A 19285-nucleotide genomic window follows, 5' to 3' on the forward strand; every position below is an offset into this window, starting at 1 on the left:
TTTTTTTTTTTTGGTTTTTCGAGACAGGGTTTCTCTGTGTAGCCCTGGCTGTCCTGGCACTCACTTTGTAGACCAGGCTGGCCTCGAACTCAGAAATCCGCCTGCCTCTGCCTCCCCAGTGCTGGGATTAAAGGCGTGCGCCACCACGCCCGGCTTGGTTAACACTCTTATGATCTACTGTTTCAAGTCCTAGATCACAAAGGTTGCTATGGTTAAAATTCCAGATTAGATGGTCAACACTGTAACAGTGAACCTCCATCAGTCAGAAGACCCACCTCTGCTTCCTTACTACCTCCTTCACTGCTTGCCATAACCACATCTGCCTCACCTCTCCTCCCTCCCTTCTCCTCCCTCCTCTTCCTCCCTTCCTTCTCTTCCTATTTTCTCTCCTATACCATCTCACCTGTGCTCAAGATAGACAAAGGCTCTGCAAATAGAGTAAAGTAAGGACAGAGAAAAGTATTCCGTCCAAAGGAACATGAATTGGGAACTGGATTCTTCTCCTTTAAGGTATTTATTTATTTTGACTCTTAAAAAGATTGTTTGTATGCCGGGCGTGGTGGCGCACACCTTTAATCCCAGCATTCGGGAGGCAGAGGCAGGCAGATTTCTAAGTTCGAGGCCAGCCTGGTCTACAGAGTGAGTTCCAGGACAGTCAGGGCTACACAGAGAAACCCTGTCTCAAAAAAACAAAAAACAAGGGCTGGAGAAATGGCTCAGTGGTTAAGAGCACCGACTGCTTTTCTGAAGGTCCTGAGTTCAAATCCCAGCAACCACATGGTGGCTCACAACCATCCGTAACAAGATCTGACTCCCTTTTCTGGTGTGTCTGAAGACAGCTACAGTGTACTTACATATAATAAATAAATCTTAAAAATAAATAAATAAAATAAAGTGGGTGACAACAAAAAAACCCCACAAGATTAAAAAAAAACAAAAAACAAACAAACAAACAAACCAACCCCCCAAAAAGGATTGATTGATTGAGTGTGTGTGTGTGTGTGTGTGTGTGGGGGGGGGGTGTATACCTATGAGGCCAAAAGAGAACATCAAGTGTCCTCCTTTATCACTTTGTCTATTGCTTTTGAGGCATTATTCCCTGACTGACCTTGAGGCTTGTGCTTTCTTGGCTGGACTGCAAGCCAGTAAGCCCTAGTGATTTTCCTGTCTTCACTTTCCTTGGAGTTGGGGTTATAGGTATGCATGTGATGGGATCTGAACTGTGGTCCTTGTGACCACTCAGGGAGTGCACTTCATCTCTGAGTAATCTATTTTGATTAACTTTTAAAAATATTTATTTTATTACATGTATATGTGGTGGGTGCACTTGTGTGTGTGTGTGTGAGAGAGAGACAGAGACAGAGACAGAGATAGAGAGAAAGACAGAGAGACAGAGAGCACACCTGGGAATGCAGGTCCCCAAGGAGTCCAGAAAATGGCATCAGATCCCCTGGAGCTGGAGTTAGAGATAGTTGTAAGCCACTCAACATGGATGCTGTGAATTGAACTCAGGAACTCTACAAGAGTAATATGCACTTTAAACTGCTAAGCTACGGTTATAGCCCCCTAAAAAATTAAGATATATTATTTTGGCGTTTTGAGACAGGGTCTCTCTCTGTAGTCTTGGATATGCTGGAACTTGCTATGTAGACCAGGGCAGCCTTGAACTCAGATCGCCCTGCCTTTGCATCCTGAGTGCTGGGATTAAAGGCATGTCCCACTATGCCCATCCATTTAAATGTACTACTATAGTATGCATGTGTGATCATGATGTGTGTTTGGATACTTATGTGCACATGTGAGGAGCAGAGGACTAGTGTCCATCTTTGCAGTTCTAGAAAGGACTTCAGGTTAGCATGCTTGTGTGGGAAGCACCACTGACCACCAAGGCATCTTGCCATTTGCACATTTATCCCCTCATTCCAACTTATTTTCCATTTTTCTTTTTTTTTTTAAAGATTTATTTATTATTATACATAAGTACACTGTAGCTGTCTTCAGACGCGCCAGAAGAGGGTGTCAGATCTCATTACGGGTGGTTGTGAGCCACCATGTGGTTGCTGGGATTTGAACTCAGGACCTTCAAAAGAGCCGTCAGTGCTCTTAGCCTCTGAGCCATCACACCAGCCCTTATTTTCCATTTTTAAATTTGTGTGTATGGATGCTTCCAGCACACATGTGCATGCTTGGTGCCCTCAGAAGTTAAAAGAGGGTGTCAGGTCCCCCTGGAACATGAAGTGCTGGGAGTTGAACCCAAGCTCTCTGAAGAGTATCAAGTATAACCCCTGAGTTAACATTTCAGTCCTTGTTTTATTTTATTTTATTTTGATTTTGTTTGTTTGCTTGCTTGTTTTTTGAAACAGTGTCTCACTATGGTACCTTGTCTGACTTTGAACTCATTATATAGACCAGGTTGGTCTGAGATCACAGAGATCTATTTGCCTGTACCTCCTGAGTGCTGGGATTAAAGATAAGTACCATCTTGCCCAGCTCATATGGTTTGTTTATTTGTTTGTGGTTTTGTTTGTTTTATTTTGTTTTTTGTTTTTCTGATACAAGGTTTCTCTCTACAGCCCTGGCTGTCCTTGAACTCAGAGATCCAACTGCCTCTGTCCCCCCACACCCCCAGTGATGGAACTAAAGTTATGCACCACCACCTGGCCCAATCCACATTTTAAATTGACTGTGTGTGTGTGTGTGTGTGTGTGTGTGTATGTGTGTGTGCAAATAAATGCAGGTACCCATGAAGACCAGCCATGTGAAATTTCCTTAGAAGTGGAATATAGTGTGGGCGTGGGGAAATGAATTCAGGTCCTTTGAAAGAACACTAGGTACTTGTAATCATCTAGCTATCTTTCCAACATTCCCCATTCTATTGGCCAGGTTGGCCTGGATTATTGTGGGGTAATTTACCATACTCAGTGCTAGGATTACAGTTGTTAGCCATTGGTGATGTCTGGCAATTTTACAGAGAGAGAGAGAGAGAGAGAGAGAGAGAGAGAGAGAGAGAGAGAGAAAGAGAAAAGGAGAAATGAAATGAAAAATTGAAGGCCAAGCATAAGGAGTCACAGGAGGATCAGAAGTGTAGCATGTAGTTTTGTCTACACAGTCTTTTGTGTTCTCAGCTGGTTGCAAGCATGCCCAGGAGGATCTCAGATCCGTGGGTAAAAGACAGACAGACAGACAGACACACACACACACTCATTTTAAAACTGGCTTATTGGATCTGTGGCTGGGTTCTTCTAAGCCTTCTGTGGTTAGAGTGACTTTACCTTCACTCCTAGCTCAACACCCCTACGTTTTCCCTCAACTTAGTTACCCAGTTACCTTCTATGAAGCCATTGGTTTTTCTGCTCAAGGTGTTTTCAGGCCTTTTTCCCTTGTTGCCTACAGTTTTGGAAGATCTTCCCTGCAGCTCACAGTCTGTTCCGTCTCTCTCCCCCAAGTATTGCCATTCTCCTCCTTTCTCCTAGCCTGTGCTAACCTGGAAATCCCGCCCGCCTCTTTCCTTCTGCCCAACCATTGGCCAGTGGCATCTTTATTGATAGATCAAAAACTAATGGAGAGTGAGGACCTTCAGTGTCAGTAAAAACAGACTCCTGATAAAGCATTGTAACTACCTCCCTACACAGAAGTTCAAGGCCAGACTTGACTACCTAGCAAGTTAGAGAGAAGCTAGTAAGCTAGTGCTTTTTAAGATCTTGTTGCAAAACCAAAACAAACTAAATTCCTAAATTAAAAAAGGGCCACTAAGGGCTGGGGAGATGGCTCAGCGGGTAAGAACACTGACTGCTCTTCCAAAGGTCTTGAGTTCAAATCCCAGCAACCACATGGTGGCTCACAGCCATCTGTAATGGAATCTGATGCCCTCTTCTGGAGCATCTGAAGACAACTACAGTGTACTTATAATAAATAAATCTTTAAAAAAAAAAAGGCCACTAAAATAGCAAAATGGGTGAAAGCATTTGCCACCAAGCCTGAAGGTCTACCTAAATTTGTTACCCAAAACCTACATTACATGGTAGATGAAGAAATTACTGCAGATTTTACTCTTGACTTCCGTACTAGGGTTCTGTTATATGCATGCCCACACACACACACAAAATAAATAATAAATATTTTTGAACTAAAAAAAATGCACATGTATATATATACATATATGTGTACATATGCATATAAATATATATGCATATATACACATATATATACGTGTAAAAAAATATATATATGTATATATTAAAGATTCTAAAAGATTCTGAACCTTAAAAACTTTATAATCGGGCTGGAAAGATGGGCTCTGCAGTTAAGAGCACTGGCTGCTCTTCCAGAGGTCCTGAGTTCAATTCCCAGCAACCACATGGTGGCTTACAACCATCTGTAATGAGATCTGATGCCCTCTTTTGGTGTGTCTGAAGAGAGCAATGGTGCATTCAAATACATAAAATAAATAAATCTTTTAAAAATATATTTTAAAAAATCTGTTTGGATAATATATTCAGTCAATAGATAATTATACCCATAGTATTTTTTTTTAATATTTAGTAGAAAATAAATTTTATACAGTGTATTCTGATTATGGTTTTCCCTCCTCTACTTTCTATATTCTTCCCACCTTCCCTAACCACCCAAGTCCATGACTTTTCTCTTTAGAAAATGGGCACAAGGGGCTGGTGAGATGGCTCAGTGGGTAAGAGCACCTGACTGCTCTTCCGAAGGTCCAGAGTTCAAATCCCAGCAACCACATGGTGGCTCACAACCATCCGTAACGAGATCTGGCGCCCTCTTCTGGAGTGTCTGAAGACAGCTACAGTGTACTTACATATAATAAATAAATAAATAAATAAATAAATAAATAAATAAAAAGAAAATGGGCACAAAAAAAGAAAGCTCAAGAAACACATGAACCCATAAAAACACAAAATCAGAAACAATCATATATGAGGTAGTCTTGGCTATCTAATGTTGGGCATGGGCTCTGCCCTTAAATGTGGTTTATACTCCCAGTGAGACTCACTGGAGAAAGGTAATTTTCCCTTTGCAAGCAGTTGTTATTTAGACATAGCATCTGGGTTATATGAGCTCTTGTCTACTCACCGCTCTTAGCACTGGAACCCTGTTGGGTTTGGACCTGAGTGTGCTGCCCCAATCTCTGTGAATTTATATATATGTGTCAGTTCTACTGTGTCTGTAAGACACTGTTTCCTTGGGTTTGTCTATTACCTCCAACTTCTGTATTCTCTACCCCTCTTCCATGTACATTCCCAAGCATCAAAGGAAGCGCTTTAACGAAGGCATCCTATTTTAGACCGAGTGTTCCAAAGCCTCTTGCTCTCTGCACATTGCTCATTTGTGGGTCTCTATATTAGGTTCCATCTATGGCAGGAAAAGCTGTTTGATGATGGTCAAATGAGACACTGATCTACGCGTATAGCCGAGTGCCCTTAGGAATCATTTTATTGCTATGTTCCTTTAGCAGAATAGTAGTGTTTTATTCACTCCTACGGCCGCAGCTATCTAGTCTCAGGTCTTAATCACTTTATCAGGGTTCAATCTCATGGAAGGTGACTTAACTACAATCAGTATTACCACCACCCACAACATTTGTATCCGTGTATCATGCAGGCAGGTCACCACTGTAGATCTTAGTGATTGTAGCTTGGTTGGTTGGTTGGTTTACCTTTGTCCTTTGGTAGTATGAAGAGACTACATTCTACTACCATGAACACTAGTCAGTATAGATAAAAGCTCTTCATAGCCACCAGCTCCATTTTATTTCCCCCTTTGGTTTTTCGAGACAGGGTGTCTCTGTAAAGGCCTGGCTGTCCTGGAACTCAGTAGACCAGGCTGGCTTCGAACTCAGAAATCTGCCTGCCTCTGCCTCCCAAGTGCTGGGATTAAAGGCGTGCGCCACCATGCCCGGCTTAATTGGGTTATTTGTTTTCTTGGTGTCCACTTATTTTAGTTCTTATATTTTCGATACTAACTCTCTATTGGTTATATCATTTGTAAAGATATTTTCTATTTCTGTAGGCTGCTACTTTGCTCAGTTTCATGAGGTTCATTTATTGTTGGTCTTAATGTCTGTGCTATCAGTTTTCTTCAGTTTCTTATGTCAGTATCTTAGTTTTTATTATATTTATCTTTCACATGTGTAGTTAGAATTATTCCAAGACTTGAGGCTATTATCAAAGGTAGTGTTTACTTGATTTCTTTCTTAGTCTTTCATTTATTTAGGAAGGCTGCTGATTTTTGTTGTTGTTGTTGTTGTTATTTTTGTATCCTACTACATTGTTGAAAACATTTATTAACTGTAGAAGTTTCCTGAAGGAGTTTCTAGGGTCTTTTACATATAAAATGATATCATCTACAAATAAAGCTACTGTGACTTTACTGTACCCTTCCAATTTGTAGCCTCCCTGTCTCTTGCAGTTGTCTTGCTGCTGCTCTAGCTAAGACTTAAAGAACTATATTGAATAAGTATGAAGAGAGTAGACAACCTTGAATGGTTCCTAGTTTTAGAGGAAATATTTCAAATTTCTCTTTGTTTTGGCTGTGGGCTTGTTGTATGTTTAAGTATGCCCCTTGTATCCCTAAGGGATAAAGGGATACTGGATTTATTTATTTATTTATTTGGTTTTTCGAGACACAGTTTCTCTGTGCTACCCAAATATTATCTTAATTTCCCTGTTACCTGTTCCTAAGTTTGTTTCTTCTTTATTTCTTTTTTTCTTTTCTTTCTTTTTTTTTTTTTTTTTTTTTTGGTTTTTCGAGACAAGGTTTTTCTGTATAACCCTGGCTGTCCTGGAACTCACTCTGTAGACCAAGCTGGCCTCGAACTCAGAAATCTGCCTGCCTCTGCCTCCCAAGTGCTGGGACTAAAGGCATGCGCCACCACTGCCCGGCTGGATTTTTATCAAAGGCTCTTTCTGTTATCTAATTAGATGATCATGTGGTTTTTGTCTTTCAGTCTGTTTATGTGGTGGAGTTTTCTTTTTTCTTTTTTTAGATTTATTTATTATTATATGTAAGTACACTGTAGCTGTCTTCAGACACACCAGAAGAGGGTGTCAGATCTCATTTCAGGTGGTTGTGAGCCACCATGTGGTTGCTGGAATTTGAACTCTGGACCTTCAGAAGAGCAGTCAGTGCTCTTACCAGTTGAGCCATCTCGCCAGCCCATGGTGGAGTTTTCTGGGATGAAGCCAGTTTGATCATATTGGATGATCTTTTTGATGTTTTTTTAGATTCAGCTTGCAATTATTTTATTAGAAATTTTTTGCATCTACGTTTATTGGGGATATTGGGGTATAGTTTTCTTTTTGGTTGGGTCTTTGTGTGTTTTTTGGTATTAGAGTAATAATAGCTTTGTAAAAGTAATTAAGAAATGTTTGCTCGCCGGGCAGTAGTGGCACATGCCTTTAATCCCAGCACTTGGGAGGCATAGGCAGGCGGATTTCTGAGTTTGGGGCCAGCCTGGTCTACAGAGTGAGTTCCAGGACAGCGAGGGCTACACAGAGAAACCCTGTCTCGGAAAAAAAAAAAAAAAAAAAAAAAAGGAAATGTTTGCTCAGCTTATGTTTTGTGGACTAACTTGATGAGTGTTGGCATTAACCCTTCTTGGAATGTCTAATAGAATTCTGTGTTGAAATCATTTGCTCCTGGGATTGTTTTGTTTGGGAGATTGTATAACTGACTGACTATTTCACAAGAGTTATTGGCCTGTTTAAATTGATGATGTCATCTATATTTAAATGTAGTAGGTCATATAATCAAGAAATTAATTCATTTTTGGTTCTCTAGTTTGGTGGAGGATACATTTTTAAATTATGTGCTTATGATTCTCTTAATTATCTTGCAATGTCCCCAGGTTCATCTTTAATTTAATTAAGTTAGATCCTCTTTCTCAGTCTTGTGGTTAAATGTGGCCAAGGTTTTATCAATTATGATGATTTTCTCAAAAAGCCAACTCTTGATTAGTTCTTTGTGTTGTTTTTATTGCTGTTACTTGTTTGTATTTTGGAGGCTTCAGCCCTGGGTTTATTTCTTCCCATCTACTCTTTTTGAGTGTTATTTTATCTTTTTTTTTTTAAAAGAGCTTTCAGGTGTGTTGTTAAATTCCTAAGGGTGTGTCTAGATTCCAGATGAATGACACAGCCTTAAGTGGTTAGATGTGATCCCTTGCCAAAATAGCCATGTTACTGGATTAAAATTCCTCTACAGCTTCCCCCTCTCTATTCAAGCTAAAAATTGTACACACTTTAAAAATTGCAACAGACACAACTATCATTTCCACAAATGTAACATGCAGAACGTCCTTATGAAGATCCACTGATGCGATGATCCCTCATAACTGCACTACTGGTCCTCTGTCCTTCAGCAGATGTTCCTGTCAACATCAAGGTTTTCCAGTCTGCCAATCTTATGAACAATCTGTCTTTCTTTAGCTGATTTGTTGAGCTGTCCCCATGCAGCGGGGGATCAGCTTTCTGTGTCCTCTGTGCTGCTGTCTTTCTTTCTTGAGTCATGCATTTTTTTTATTGGAGCTTCTCTTAATCTTGTAGGATCTTTACCGTACCATAGTCTTTCATGGGCAAAAATCTTTTCCCCTACATACCACATTCTGTGACATCCATTCTGATGTTAAAACATTTTTAAAGTATACAAGTTGATCTAATTCCGCATTTTTTTTCTATAAACCAGTGTCTTTCAGCTTACCTTATTCTCCCTTTCTGTTCATCAAGGTACTATTAGATCTTTATGGATTCACACATATCAAGTATTTCTTAGGCACTGGCATTTCATGCCTGGCTCCACATCATCGAAACAAGCTTCTTAGACAATTAAACACAGAAACAATCAAGCATGTCGCGTAAGGTGCCAATATATAGTGTATCTGTTATCTACGTTTGAGGAAATATTAGCTGAGCTCTCCATTGTTGTAGTAGATCTCTTCCCCAGAGGTTTATGGCTATATCTACCACATAAGGCTTTTGTCTTCCTATTTGATCTTCTAGTCCCACACATTTCATTTGTCCTACATTTTGTTTTACTTGGAACAATATTCCAATCCCAACAAACTGTGTACATACCAGTGTGTATTCCAAGAGTCTCATGAGATCATAGATACACCAGCTCCTGTATCCACCAAACCTTCAATTCCATTACCATTTCATTTTAATTTTGGTCTCTGGTCATTGAAAACAGTTTGCCAAAAACCAAAACAAAAATACAAAACCAAACCAAAACAACAATAACAACAACAACAAAACCTATCTTTCAGTACTTCCAAATCCTCCTCAAGGATTCAAGATGACCTAGTAGTACTCAAAAGGAAAGCTTTTGTCTTTTTCTTTTCATTACATCAGGTACATTATGGTAATGATACCAGTACTAAAGATTAAGGAATTTGTTCATTTAAAAAATGTACAGGGTTGCAATATTAAAAGATTAAAAATCGAGCCGGGGTGTGGTGGCGCAGGCCTTTAATCCCAGCACTCAGGAGGCAGAGGCAGGCAGATTTCTGAGTTCGAGGCCAGCCTGGTCTACAAAGTGAGTTCCAGGACAGCCAGGGCTATACAGAGAAACCCTGTCCCGAAAAACCAAAAAAAACCAAAAAACCAAACCAAACCAAACCAAACCAAACCAAACCAAACCCAAAAGCTTAAAAATCACTGGCTTTTAAAATTCATGCCCTCCTCCTTTCAGTTTGACTAAGCCCTGGCAAGGCTCCAGCAGCCTAAAGAGAGTTCTCTCAGTCAAGCACTCGGCTATTTTAACCTTTTCCTGTCCTGACACTGGCTTCAGCCTAAACTAAACCATATGGAAAACTGTTATGTTCTGTTATGTGAGTCTTTTTATGAAGTATGCTTTAGGGGTTAAAGAGTTTTATACTAACACCAGTTGAGTTTCAATTCAAAACTGACTCCTAAGCCTCAAACTTAGCAGGGACTGAGAGGCAGTTAAGTTTAAGATTAAAGCTTTATTTACTCTCCTGTTTTATGTTTGCAAAGGACAGAGCAGATAACTAAAATAGATAAAGGTTGTTTAACTTAGATATGCTAAGTAGATAGTGGCCCTCAAACCAACCAGAGATTTACTGAATATGGCATTTTATATTTTTATTTATTTATTTTGGTTTTTTGAGACAGGGTTTCTCTGTGTAGCCCTGGCTGTCCTGGAACTCACTCTGTAGACCAGGCTGGCCTCGAACTCAGAAATGTGCCTGCCTCTGAAAGATCCTGACAGAATGTAAAAGGTCACAGAGGCCGTGAAATTGGCAAGATAGATGTCACTGTTAGCAGAACTAGCTTCACTGATTTAGAAAAATAGAGGTGCACAATGCTCTGGCCACTCTTTGAACCTGTGTGTCTGCCAATGTTTTGACCGTTCCTTGAATCCATGTGTGTGCCCATTGATGAAGCTCATTGCCAGGTGTTTGTGATATTGGTTGCTGAGAAAGAGTCAGAAAATCTCCCCAGCAACCACAGCCTGGCCAATCCTGAGTTGCTACACCTGCACCAGACACTTTCCTTGTACCCCTCCCATACTCATTTCTTGAGAATAGACATTGTTTAGATCTGGAAATCCCCTACTCCCCACCTTCTCCTTTCTCCCCCGAGGGCCTATAAAAACTGGGACCTCTTTCCCCTTGAGGTTGACTCCTCTACCCCTGCGTGGGATATGAGTCATCCCCAGAACTCTGGCTTTCCCCGAATAAAACCTCATGTGGTTTGCATCAAGCTTGGTCTATTGTGAGTTCTTGTGGGTCCGCTATTGTCCTGAGGCCTGAGCAAGGGGCTCTTCTCGGAGTCTTTCACCTCTGCCTCCCAAGTGCTGGGATTAAAGGTATGTGCCACCACGCCTGGCTTATGCATTTAATATTTTTAAACTTACTATAACAGACAGAGACTCCCAAAACCTAACAACAGCCCCCAAATCTCCAAGAAGCAAAGGGCACAATGATGAAAGACACTGCTGGAATTGTGGTACACTACCCACTGGGCATAACTGCCTGACTGCCTTGCCCACTGCCAGGACCTAGTTTGAACTGTGACCAAACAAAGGACACCCAGATTGACAAACTGAGGTTATTTCCCCAAGTTCCTCCTCCTTCTCAGGGGAGCCTCTCAGATTTGCCAGGCCTGGCAGCCGAAGATTGATCCTACCTTGAGACCTGTGTCCCCAGTAAAGCAATGGACATCGCAGGAACTTAATGGGGTGGGTGTCTGGATAATGGGTAAATCTGACATTTTTAATTGTTATATTTATTCGGTTTATTGTAATTTATTCTATTCAGTTATTGTAATTGATTGTAATTTGTTCAAGTTCTCTGATTGCATTGATGGCTACTTGTAGCTTAACAGCTGGGCATCAGGGAACTAGCTCTTTATGTCAAGGTAATCTACTACTGTGTTGGTTTATATTTAAACCACTAGGTCCCTTTTTAAAAAAAAGGTAGATAGGGCTGGAGAGATGGCTCAGAGGTTAAAAGCACTGACTGTTCTTCCAGAGGTCCTGAGTTTAATCCCAGCAACCACATGGTGGCTCACGGCCATTTGTAATGGGGATCTGACGCCCTCTTCTGGTGTGTCTGAAGACACTGTACTCACATTCATGAAGTAAATCTTAAAAACAAAACAAAACAGGCAGACAGGTTTGCTTTGCTAACAGCTTCCAAATTAGTTCAAATGTAGCTTTTTACTGTTCCTTTATTTAAACTTGCTTTGTAGTAACTGTTCTTAGAGTAACTACTCGTGTCTCTGATAATCAATTAGATGGAAACAAAAAGGTTTAAAGCCCATGCAAATTCTGAGTGCTCTAAGGTGTATAAAGGTCTGAGGATGTAAAAGCTTAGGTAATTCCTGAGGATCTGAACATTCTTTGCGGTGTGTAAAGGCAAGCTGTAGAGGTATGAAAAAGTAATTTAAGGTATCTGAAAAAATGGAAAATATCTTAGATTTCTTTCCCTCATCTGTGCTATTATAATACTAAGATTTCAAAAGTTGAACATTTTAGCATTGATCAATAGAATTCTGATCAGCAAATGGAGCATTGGCTGCATACAATTCAATCACAAGCTCAAGGTTTCAATTCCCTTCGGTTGTCTTCTACATGTAGACTTAAAGATGTTTCTCATCGTGCTAAAGATATTCAATCTGTGTATCGAGCTCTGTGGACTAAGAGAAAAAAAAATGTTCTGTGTCTTTTAACTCAAAACTATAGCTTTTGCTAGGTCTCAAAGACATGAGTCTACCGTTGCCTTACCCGTTAGCTGCTTTTTCTAAACTACAGATTTCAATGCAATGATAAATACTAATGTATATCCTCTTGTAACTACGGATAACATAAGCTTCAGAGAATTAAGAAGTCATAAGATTTGGATCTCCTTACCACAAACCAGATGAACTTAAGATGGGTACACCTGCCTGGTTTTTGTTTGTTTGTTTGTTTTTGGTTTTTGGTTTTTCCAGACAGGGTTTCTCTGTATAGCCCTAGCTGTCCTGGAACTCACTCTGCAGACCAGGCTGGATTCGAACTCAGAAATCTGCATGCCTCTGCCTCCTGAGTGCTGGGTAAAGTAAGTCTTTTTTTTCTTATGATATATTTATTGTATGTATGTGAGAACACTGTAGCTGTCTTCAGAAACACCAGGAGAGGACAGCAGATCCCACTACAGATGGCTATGAGCCACCGTGTGGTTGCTGGGATTTGAACTCAGGACCTCTAGAAGAACAGTCAGTGTTCTTACCCACTGAGCCATCTCTCCCAGCTCTTTTTTTTTTAAAGATTTATTTATTTTATTTATTTGAGTACACTGTAGCTGTCTTCAGATACACTAGAAGAGGGCATCACTGATCCCATTACAGATGTCTATGAGCCACCATGTGTCTGTCGGAATTGAATTCAGGACCTCTGGAAGAACAGTCAGTGCTCTTAACTGCTGAGCCATCTCTCCAGCCCCCTGCCTGTTCTTTTTTTTTTGTTTGTTTTTGTTTTGTTGTTGTTGTTGTTTTGTTTTTGAGACAGGGTTTCCCTGTATAGCCTTGCTGTCTTGGAACTCACTTTGTAGATCAGGCTGGCTTTGAACTCAGAAATCCGCCTGCCTCTGCCTCCCGAGTGCTGGGACTAAAGGCGTGCGCCACCACGCCCGGCTCCCCCTGCCTGTTCTTGAGAGTGGGATTTTCCCCTTGGTCTTGGGGTTTTCTTACCTTCCCCAATTACTAGACAAATTTTAACTTCTGTCTCTAGTTTATATTTGTCTCAGATTTTCATCTGGCTGACATCCAGGGACCACCTGTGGACTGGAAACTGCTGAATGCTTCTTTATTGAAAGCTGATGTTAACCGGTCTAGTCAATATGATGGTTCCCTCTTTTTCAACCGGATCACCTAACCAGATGCTTTTGATAAATACCCTATTGCCTTTGATTAGCATTTCAGCCTTCCTAGGCCCCCAAAAGACAATGTCCTAATGTCAGCAGGAAGCAATTACAGGAGAAAAAAAAAATACAATGTCCATTGTTTCACCTTACTACAGGCTGAGATGCTAAGTCACAAAGACCCCTATTTCCGGGAATCACTTATGATTCTTAGGTTCCCATTGACATTTTGGTTAATGACTCGGATCTTGGGAAAAAGAACTGACCGATCAATGATTGGATTCAGTTACAAATCAGACAAGGGGATGAGAGGACTGAGTTATCCAGAGCCAGGCTGACTCCATGGAGGGCAGCAAACTGGCAGTTTGAGAGACTAGGCCTAAGTTTCTGTTCTCCAGAACTGGAAAAATCCAAAAACAATCAATTCCATGAAAAACTACCCTCACAGGCAGTCAATCAGGAAGCTGCCCCACCACCTAGCCTGAGCCAAATATAGTTAATCACCTGCAGTCTCCTAAAATCCCCCAGAGCCTTAACCAATCACAAGGCATCCATACCCCAGAGATAAAGCCAACCAACCAAGAGAAAGAAACGTAAAAGTCACCCACTCCTACCCTAATAGGCTTTAAATTGACCCTGCAAAGCCCACACTTCTGTCTTCCATCCTGATGTATGGCAGACCCCTGCATGCAGGTTCTCTGCAGAGTAAACATTTTTTGCTGTTGGATACTATTTGAGTATGGGGTATAATTCTTCTCAAATCACAAACATTTACAGGAGCAGTAAGAGCTGAGCAATCCTGTCTTCCACTGTACACTGCACATTTTTTGCTCTGTAAGCCATAATCACAGTCTCTCCCTTAAAATCTTCATCTATAATTCCTGATGCACAATAAGTCCTTGAGATGTTAGGTTATTTCTTCCTAAATCCATTCCTACTGTCTTTGGGGATAGAGGTCCATGAATTCCAGTGGGTATTTTATAGCATGGAATGTTTGGTGATAGTGTTAGATTTTTACTTATGGCTAAATCTAGGGCACTGCATTCTTCTGTATCCTGCATTATGTCTCCAATACTCAGCTATTGCACTGCTGACTGGAAATGACTGGCTTATATTGTTTATGGCCAGGGAACAATTGAACTCCCTTATGGCGTTTCCCATGTTTAAAGGAGTGTCTTGCAGGAAGTTTCCCATTGGTAAGGAATGACCTCACATATCTCTTGCTCATCTGTATACATTGGTCCAGTGCCTACCCTTAACACACTTTCGACAAACCACGGAAGGCTGAGGTTTTCTGGAGAAGTGTCTAGGAATGCCTTGTCTACAATCTCTTTTCAAATGACCTTTCTCCCACAGCTATAACAATGGATATTTTTATATATAGGATTATATGCCATTAGGATTACTAGGGTCAATATCAGCAGAAATTCTAATCCATTCATCTGTGAGTGCTGATCGAGCTTTTAAAGGTCTAAGAACTTCTTTATACTCTCTGCATTTGCATTTTTGACAGCTAAAGTTTCAAAGCCTTGCCTCTGGATTTGATATTGCCTTGTTTTTAGTGAATGTTAATCTATGTAAGAAGTCTGAAAAAGTCTGTCTGGGACTTTGCATACTCTTTGTGAATGACATAGACTTTTTTCCTTGTTCCTCCACCTTCTCCCAGGCTCTTAAAGCTATTAAAGTGTATTGTATAATAATAGAGTCATCAAGGCCGGGCGTGGTGGCGCACACCTTTAGTCCCAGCACTCGGGAGGCAGAGGCAGGCAGATTTCTGAGTTCGAAGCCAGCCTGGTCTACAGAGTGAGTTCCAGGACAGCCAGGGCTACACAGAGAAACCCTGTCTCGGAAAAAACCAACCCCCCCCCCCAAAAATAGGGTCATCAAGTTGCATCTGCTCTTTTTTTTTTTTTACTTTTTTTCGTAATTTTTTACTCCTTTAAGACAAATATTTAACATGTACATAAATTAGCTATTGTATAAATATTTTCAACTTTATATTTTTAATTTTTATTAGATATTTTCTTTATTTACATTTCAAATGTTATCCCCTTTCCTAGCTTCCCCTCCAAAAATCCCCTATCCCCTCCCACCTCCCCATGCTCCCCAACCCACCTACTCCCATTCCTGGTCCTGGCGTTCCCCTATACTGGGGCATAGGACCAAGGGCCTCTCCTCCCATTGATGACCAACTAGGCCATCCTCTATTACAAATATAGCTAGAGCCACAAGTTTCACCATGTGTTTTCTTTGATTGATGGTATAGTTCCAAGGAGCTTTGAGGGTACTGGTTAGATCATATTGATGTTTCTTCTATGGGGCTTCAGTTCCCTTCAGCTCCCTGGGTATTTCTCTGGCTCCTTTATTGGGGACCTTGAGCTCCGTTCAATGGATGACTGTGAGCATTCACTTCTGTATTTTCCATGCACTGGCAGAGCCTTGCAGGAGACAGCTATATCAGGCTCCTCTCAGCAGGCTCTTGTTGGCATCTGCCTAGTGTCTGGATTTGGTGATTGTTTATGGGATGGGTCCCCAAGTGGGGCAGTCTCTGGATGGTCATTCCTTCAGCTTCTGGCTATTATAAATAAGGCTGCTATGAACATAGTGGAGCATGTGTCTTTATTACAAGTTGGAACATCTTCTGGGTATATGCCCAGGAGAGGTATTGCTGGATCTTCCGGTAGTACTATGTCCAATTTTCTGAGGAAGCGCCAAACTGATTTCCAGAGTGTTTGTACCAGCTTGCAGTCCCACCAGCAATGGAGGAGTGTTCCTCTTTCTTCACATCCTCACCAGCATCTGCTGTCACCTGAATTTTTGATCTTAGCCATAATGCCTGGTGTGAGGTGGAATCTCAGGGTTGGTTTTTTTTTTTTAATTTTTTATTAGATATTTTCTTCATTTACATTTCAAATGATATCCCAAAAGTCCCCTATACCCTCCCCCTGCCCTGCTCCCCTACCCACTTACTCCCACTTCTTGGCCCTGGTGTTCCCCTGTCCTGGGGCATATAAAGTTTGCAAGACCAAGGGGCCTCTCTTCCCATTGACTAGGCTCTCAGGGTTGTTTTGATTTGCATTTCCCTGATGATTAAGGATGTTGAACATTTTTTCAGGTGTTTCTCAGTCATTCGGTATTCCTCAGTTGAGAATTCGTTGTTTAGCTCTGTTCCCCATTTTTAAATATGGTTATTTGATTTCTGGAGTCCATCTTCTTGAATTCTTTGTATATATTGGATATCAGTCCCCTATGCATCTGCTGTTTTAAACCATAAAATTGGCCTTCATCTAACAATTGGTCTTTCATATTAACATCTTTAGATCTGTTAGGGTCCAGGAGTTGCCACACAAACCATTCAGACACCCATCTCAGTTAAACAGGGCTGGTTTATTGAATGTACACGCCAAGATCAGAGTCACAGATCAGATTCAGGGGCTGGCAACTGTGACCACAAACACTACCAGGGTCAGTTTATATAGGGAAAAAAATAATAATGAGCTCATAAACAGATACAGGGAGTTGGGGGAAATGTAGCATGTTTAGGCTTTCCCCAAGTTTCTTTCACACATAGCAGTTTAAATTGATCTCTATCTTGCTGCATGAAGGCTATGGCTGGGGAATTTCCAATAATAATATGGGCAGCTTGACCCACAGTGGCTACAGCTATGCTAGTGAGGCAGGCCACAACAGATCTATCATGATTTCCTATAACTGCAGCTTCTTCTTGCCACCATGTCAGCCATTGTAATTGAGAACCAGCTTCTGGTTCAGCTGCTTCTAAAACTTCCCATTTTGGGGTGATAATCCTCTTTTGGGAAGTCCAGGTAATTAACTTATCAAGCATAGGGTGAGTGCATCCCATAAGTTACTATTGATTGTTTAAGATTTTGTATTTTTTTTCCTGAGACAGGGTTTCTCTGTGTAGCCCTGGCTGTCCTGGAACTCGCTCTGTAGACCAGGCTGGCCTCAAACTCAGAAAGGCCAGCTTTTGCCTTCCAAGTGCTGGGATTAAAGACGTGTGCCACCACGCCCAGCTCAAGATTTTGTATTTTGTATTTTAACAGGATTCCAGACTAGTTGTTCATTTTGTGAATTTTCACCATTCTCTGGCATTTGTTCCCAGTTAACTGAGAAAACTAATTGGGTTGGTTGCCTTTCCTCAATTTCTTTAAGAGGTGGTGAGGTAATTTCAATGGGCTGTCTATCTTGATTCTTTATTTTTCAAACTGTTTTTGGAATTTTTTCCTGTACAGTTATTTTTTTCAACCTTTTTTTGGAGAGGAAATAAATATTGCAATTGAAAGTATACAGGGGTTTACTTTGGTGGCCCTTGGTCACAGTACTGTAATGACTTTTATCCCCCTCAACTCCTATCCTTAGTCTTAAGGGATCCAAAATGGAGGCATTTTCTTTTCTATTCAGCATTTTTAAAATTCACTTTACATCTTGATAGATGCTACTTACTCTGGGTCTCCCCCACAGTCCCTTCCTCAGCACCCCCCTCCTCTGAGTGGGTGGAGGCCTTCCCCTACATATCTCCCCACCCTGGCATATCAAATCTCTGCAGGGCTAGACATACCCTCTCCCATTGAGGCCAGACAAGACAGCCCAGTTGGGGAATGTATACAACGGAAAGACAAAATCTTTAGGGACATCTCCTACTCCAGTTGTTGGAGCCACATGAAAACTTTCTAGAAGTTAATGAAAATGAATCCATAGTATACACAAATTTGTGTGACACAAACATAGCACTGTTAAGAGAAAAGTTCATAGCACTAAGTGCCTACATTAAAAAAAAAAAAAAAAAAGGAGACATCTCACACTAGCAACTTAACAGCATACCTGAAAGCTCTGGAACAACAACAACAACAAAGTATGCATACCCTGTAGAGGAATTTTAATTCAGCAACATGGCTGCTCTAGAAAGGTATCACAAGGTATCACATCCAAACACTTTCTAGCTCTGTGTGGTCCAGATGGCATGGCACAACTTTAATCACTCTGGCTATAATACAGGCATGCCCGTAAGTACACACATTTAGTCCCAAACAATGAAGTTAAAGCTAGTTTGTAGAGAGAAGCAGCCATGTTTGAAAGTGAAGTCTAACTGAGGAACAGACAAAGTGATGAATCAAAGAAAGATTTGACAGAATGAGTCAAAAATCTGCAACCCTATAGGTGGAACAACAATATGAACTAACCAGTATCCCCAGAGCTCGAGTCTCTAGCTGCATATGTAGCAGAAGATGGCCTAGTCGGCCATCAGTGGAAAGAGAGGCCCATTGGTCGTGCAAACTTTATCTGCCTCAGTACAGGGGAATGCCAGGGCCAAGAAGTGGGAGTGAGTGGGTAGGGGAGCAGGGCAGGAGAGGGTATAGGGGACTTTCAGGATAGCATTTGAAATGTAAATGAAGAAAATATCTAATAAAAAATTGAAAAAAAAATACAATCAACTCTCATGAAAACAGAAAGGAAGAGAGGCTATTTAAGAGACCAGGGAAGGAGAGAGAGTTTACCAGGAAATTTTTACAGAGACAGGTTGCAGGTGAAGAAAGAGAAGAGAATGAGAAGCTTAGAGCAGATTGCCAGAGTTAGTTTGAGGCCAACCAAAGCAAATCAGTTAGAGGCAGATAAGAGAAGCTAGTTTGAATCAGTCAGCTTAGAGAGGAGTTTTAAGCCAAACCAGGCAGCCAGATCTGACAAAGAACTAGAAAGGATGAACTTACTCATCAGTAAGCCTCTGAGATGACAATTACATCTGAAAATAAAGACATTTACAATATTCAAGAGGAATATGTGGCAAGAACTTATCAAATTGAGGGCTAAAACCAATAAAATAAAAAAGAACAACACATAATAACAAACAAACAAACAAAAAAGAAACAAAGAGTTGGTTCTTTGAGAAAA

General features: G+C 40.9%; 1 protein-coding gene across 1 annotated transcript in view; it reads left to right on the forward strand.

Annotated features, from left to right (window-relative positions):
* Positions 1 to 258: 258 nt before the first annotated feature.
* Pp2d1 (protein phosphatase 2C like domain containing 1) overlaps positions 259 to 19285 on the forward strand; it is a 34014-nt gene continuing 14987 nt past the window's right edge. The window contains exon 1 of the mRNA XM_021186474.3: positions 259 to 510. Coding sequence (XP_021042133.2) covers positions 479 to 510 — 32 coding nt within the window. The 5' untranslated portion in view covers positions 259 to 478. The remainder of the gene's footprint in view (positions 511 to 19285) is intronic.

Source organism: Mus caroli, unplaced genomic scaffold (assembly GCF_978045245.1).
Source record: "Mus caroli unplaced genomic scaffold, Mus_caroli_1 scaffold_18, whole genome shotgun sequence".
In the NCBI taxonomy this organism is placed as follows: domain Eukaryota; kingdom Metazoa; phylum Chordata; class Mammalia; order Rodentia; family Muridae; genus Mus; species Mus caroli.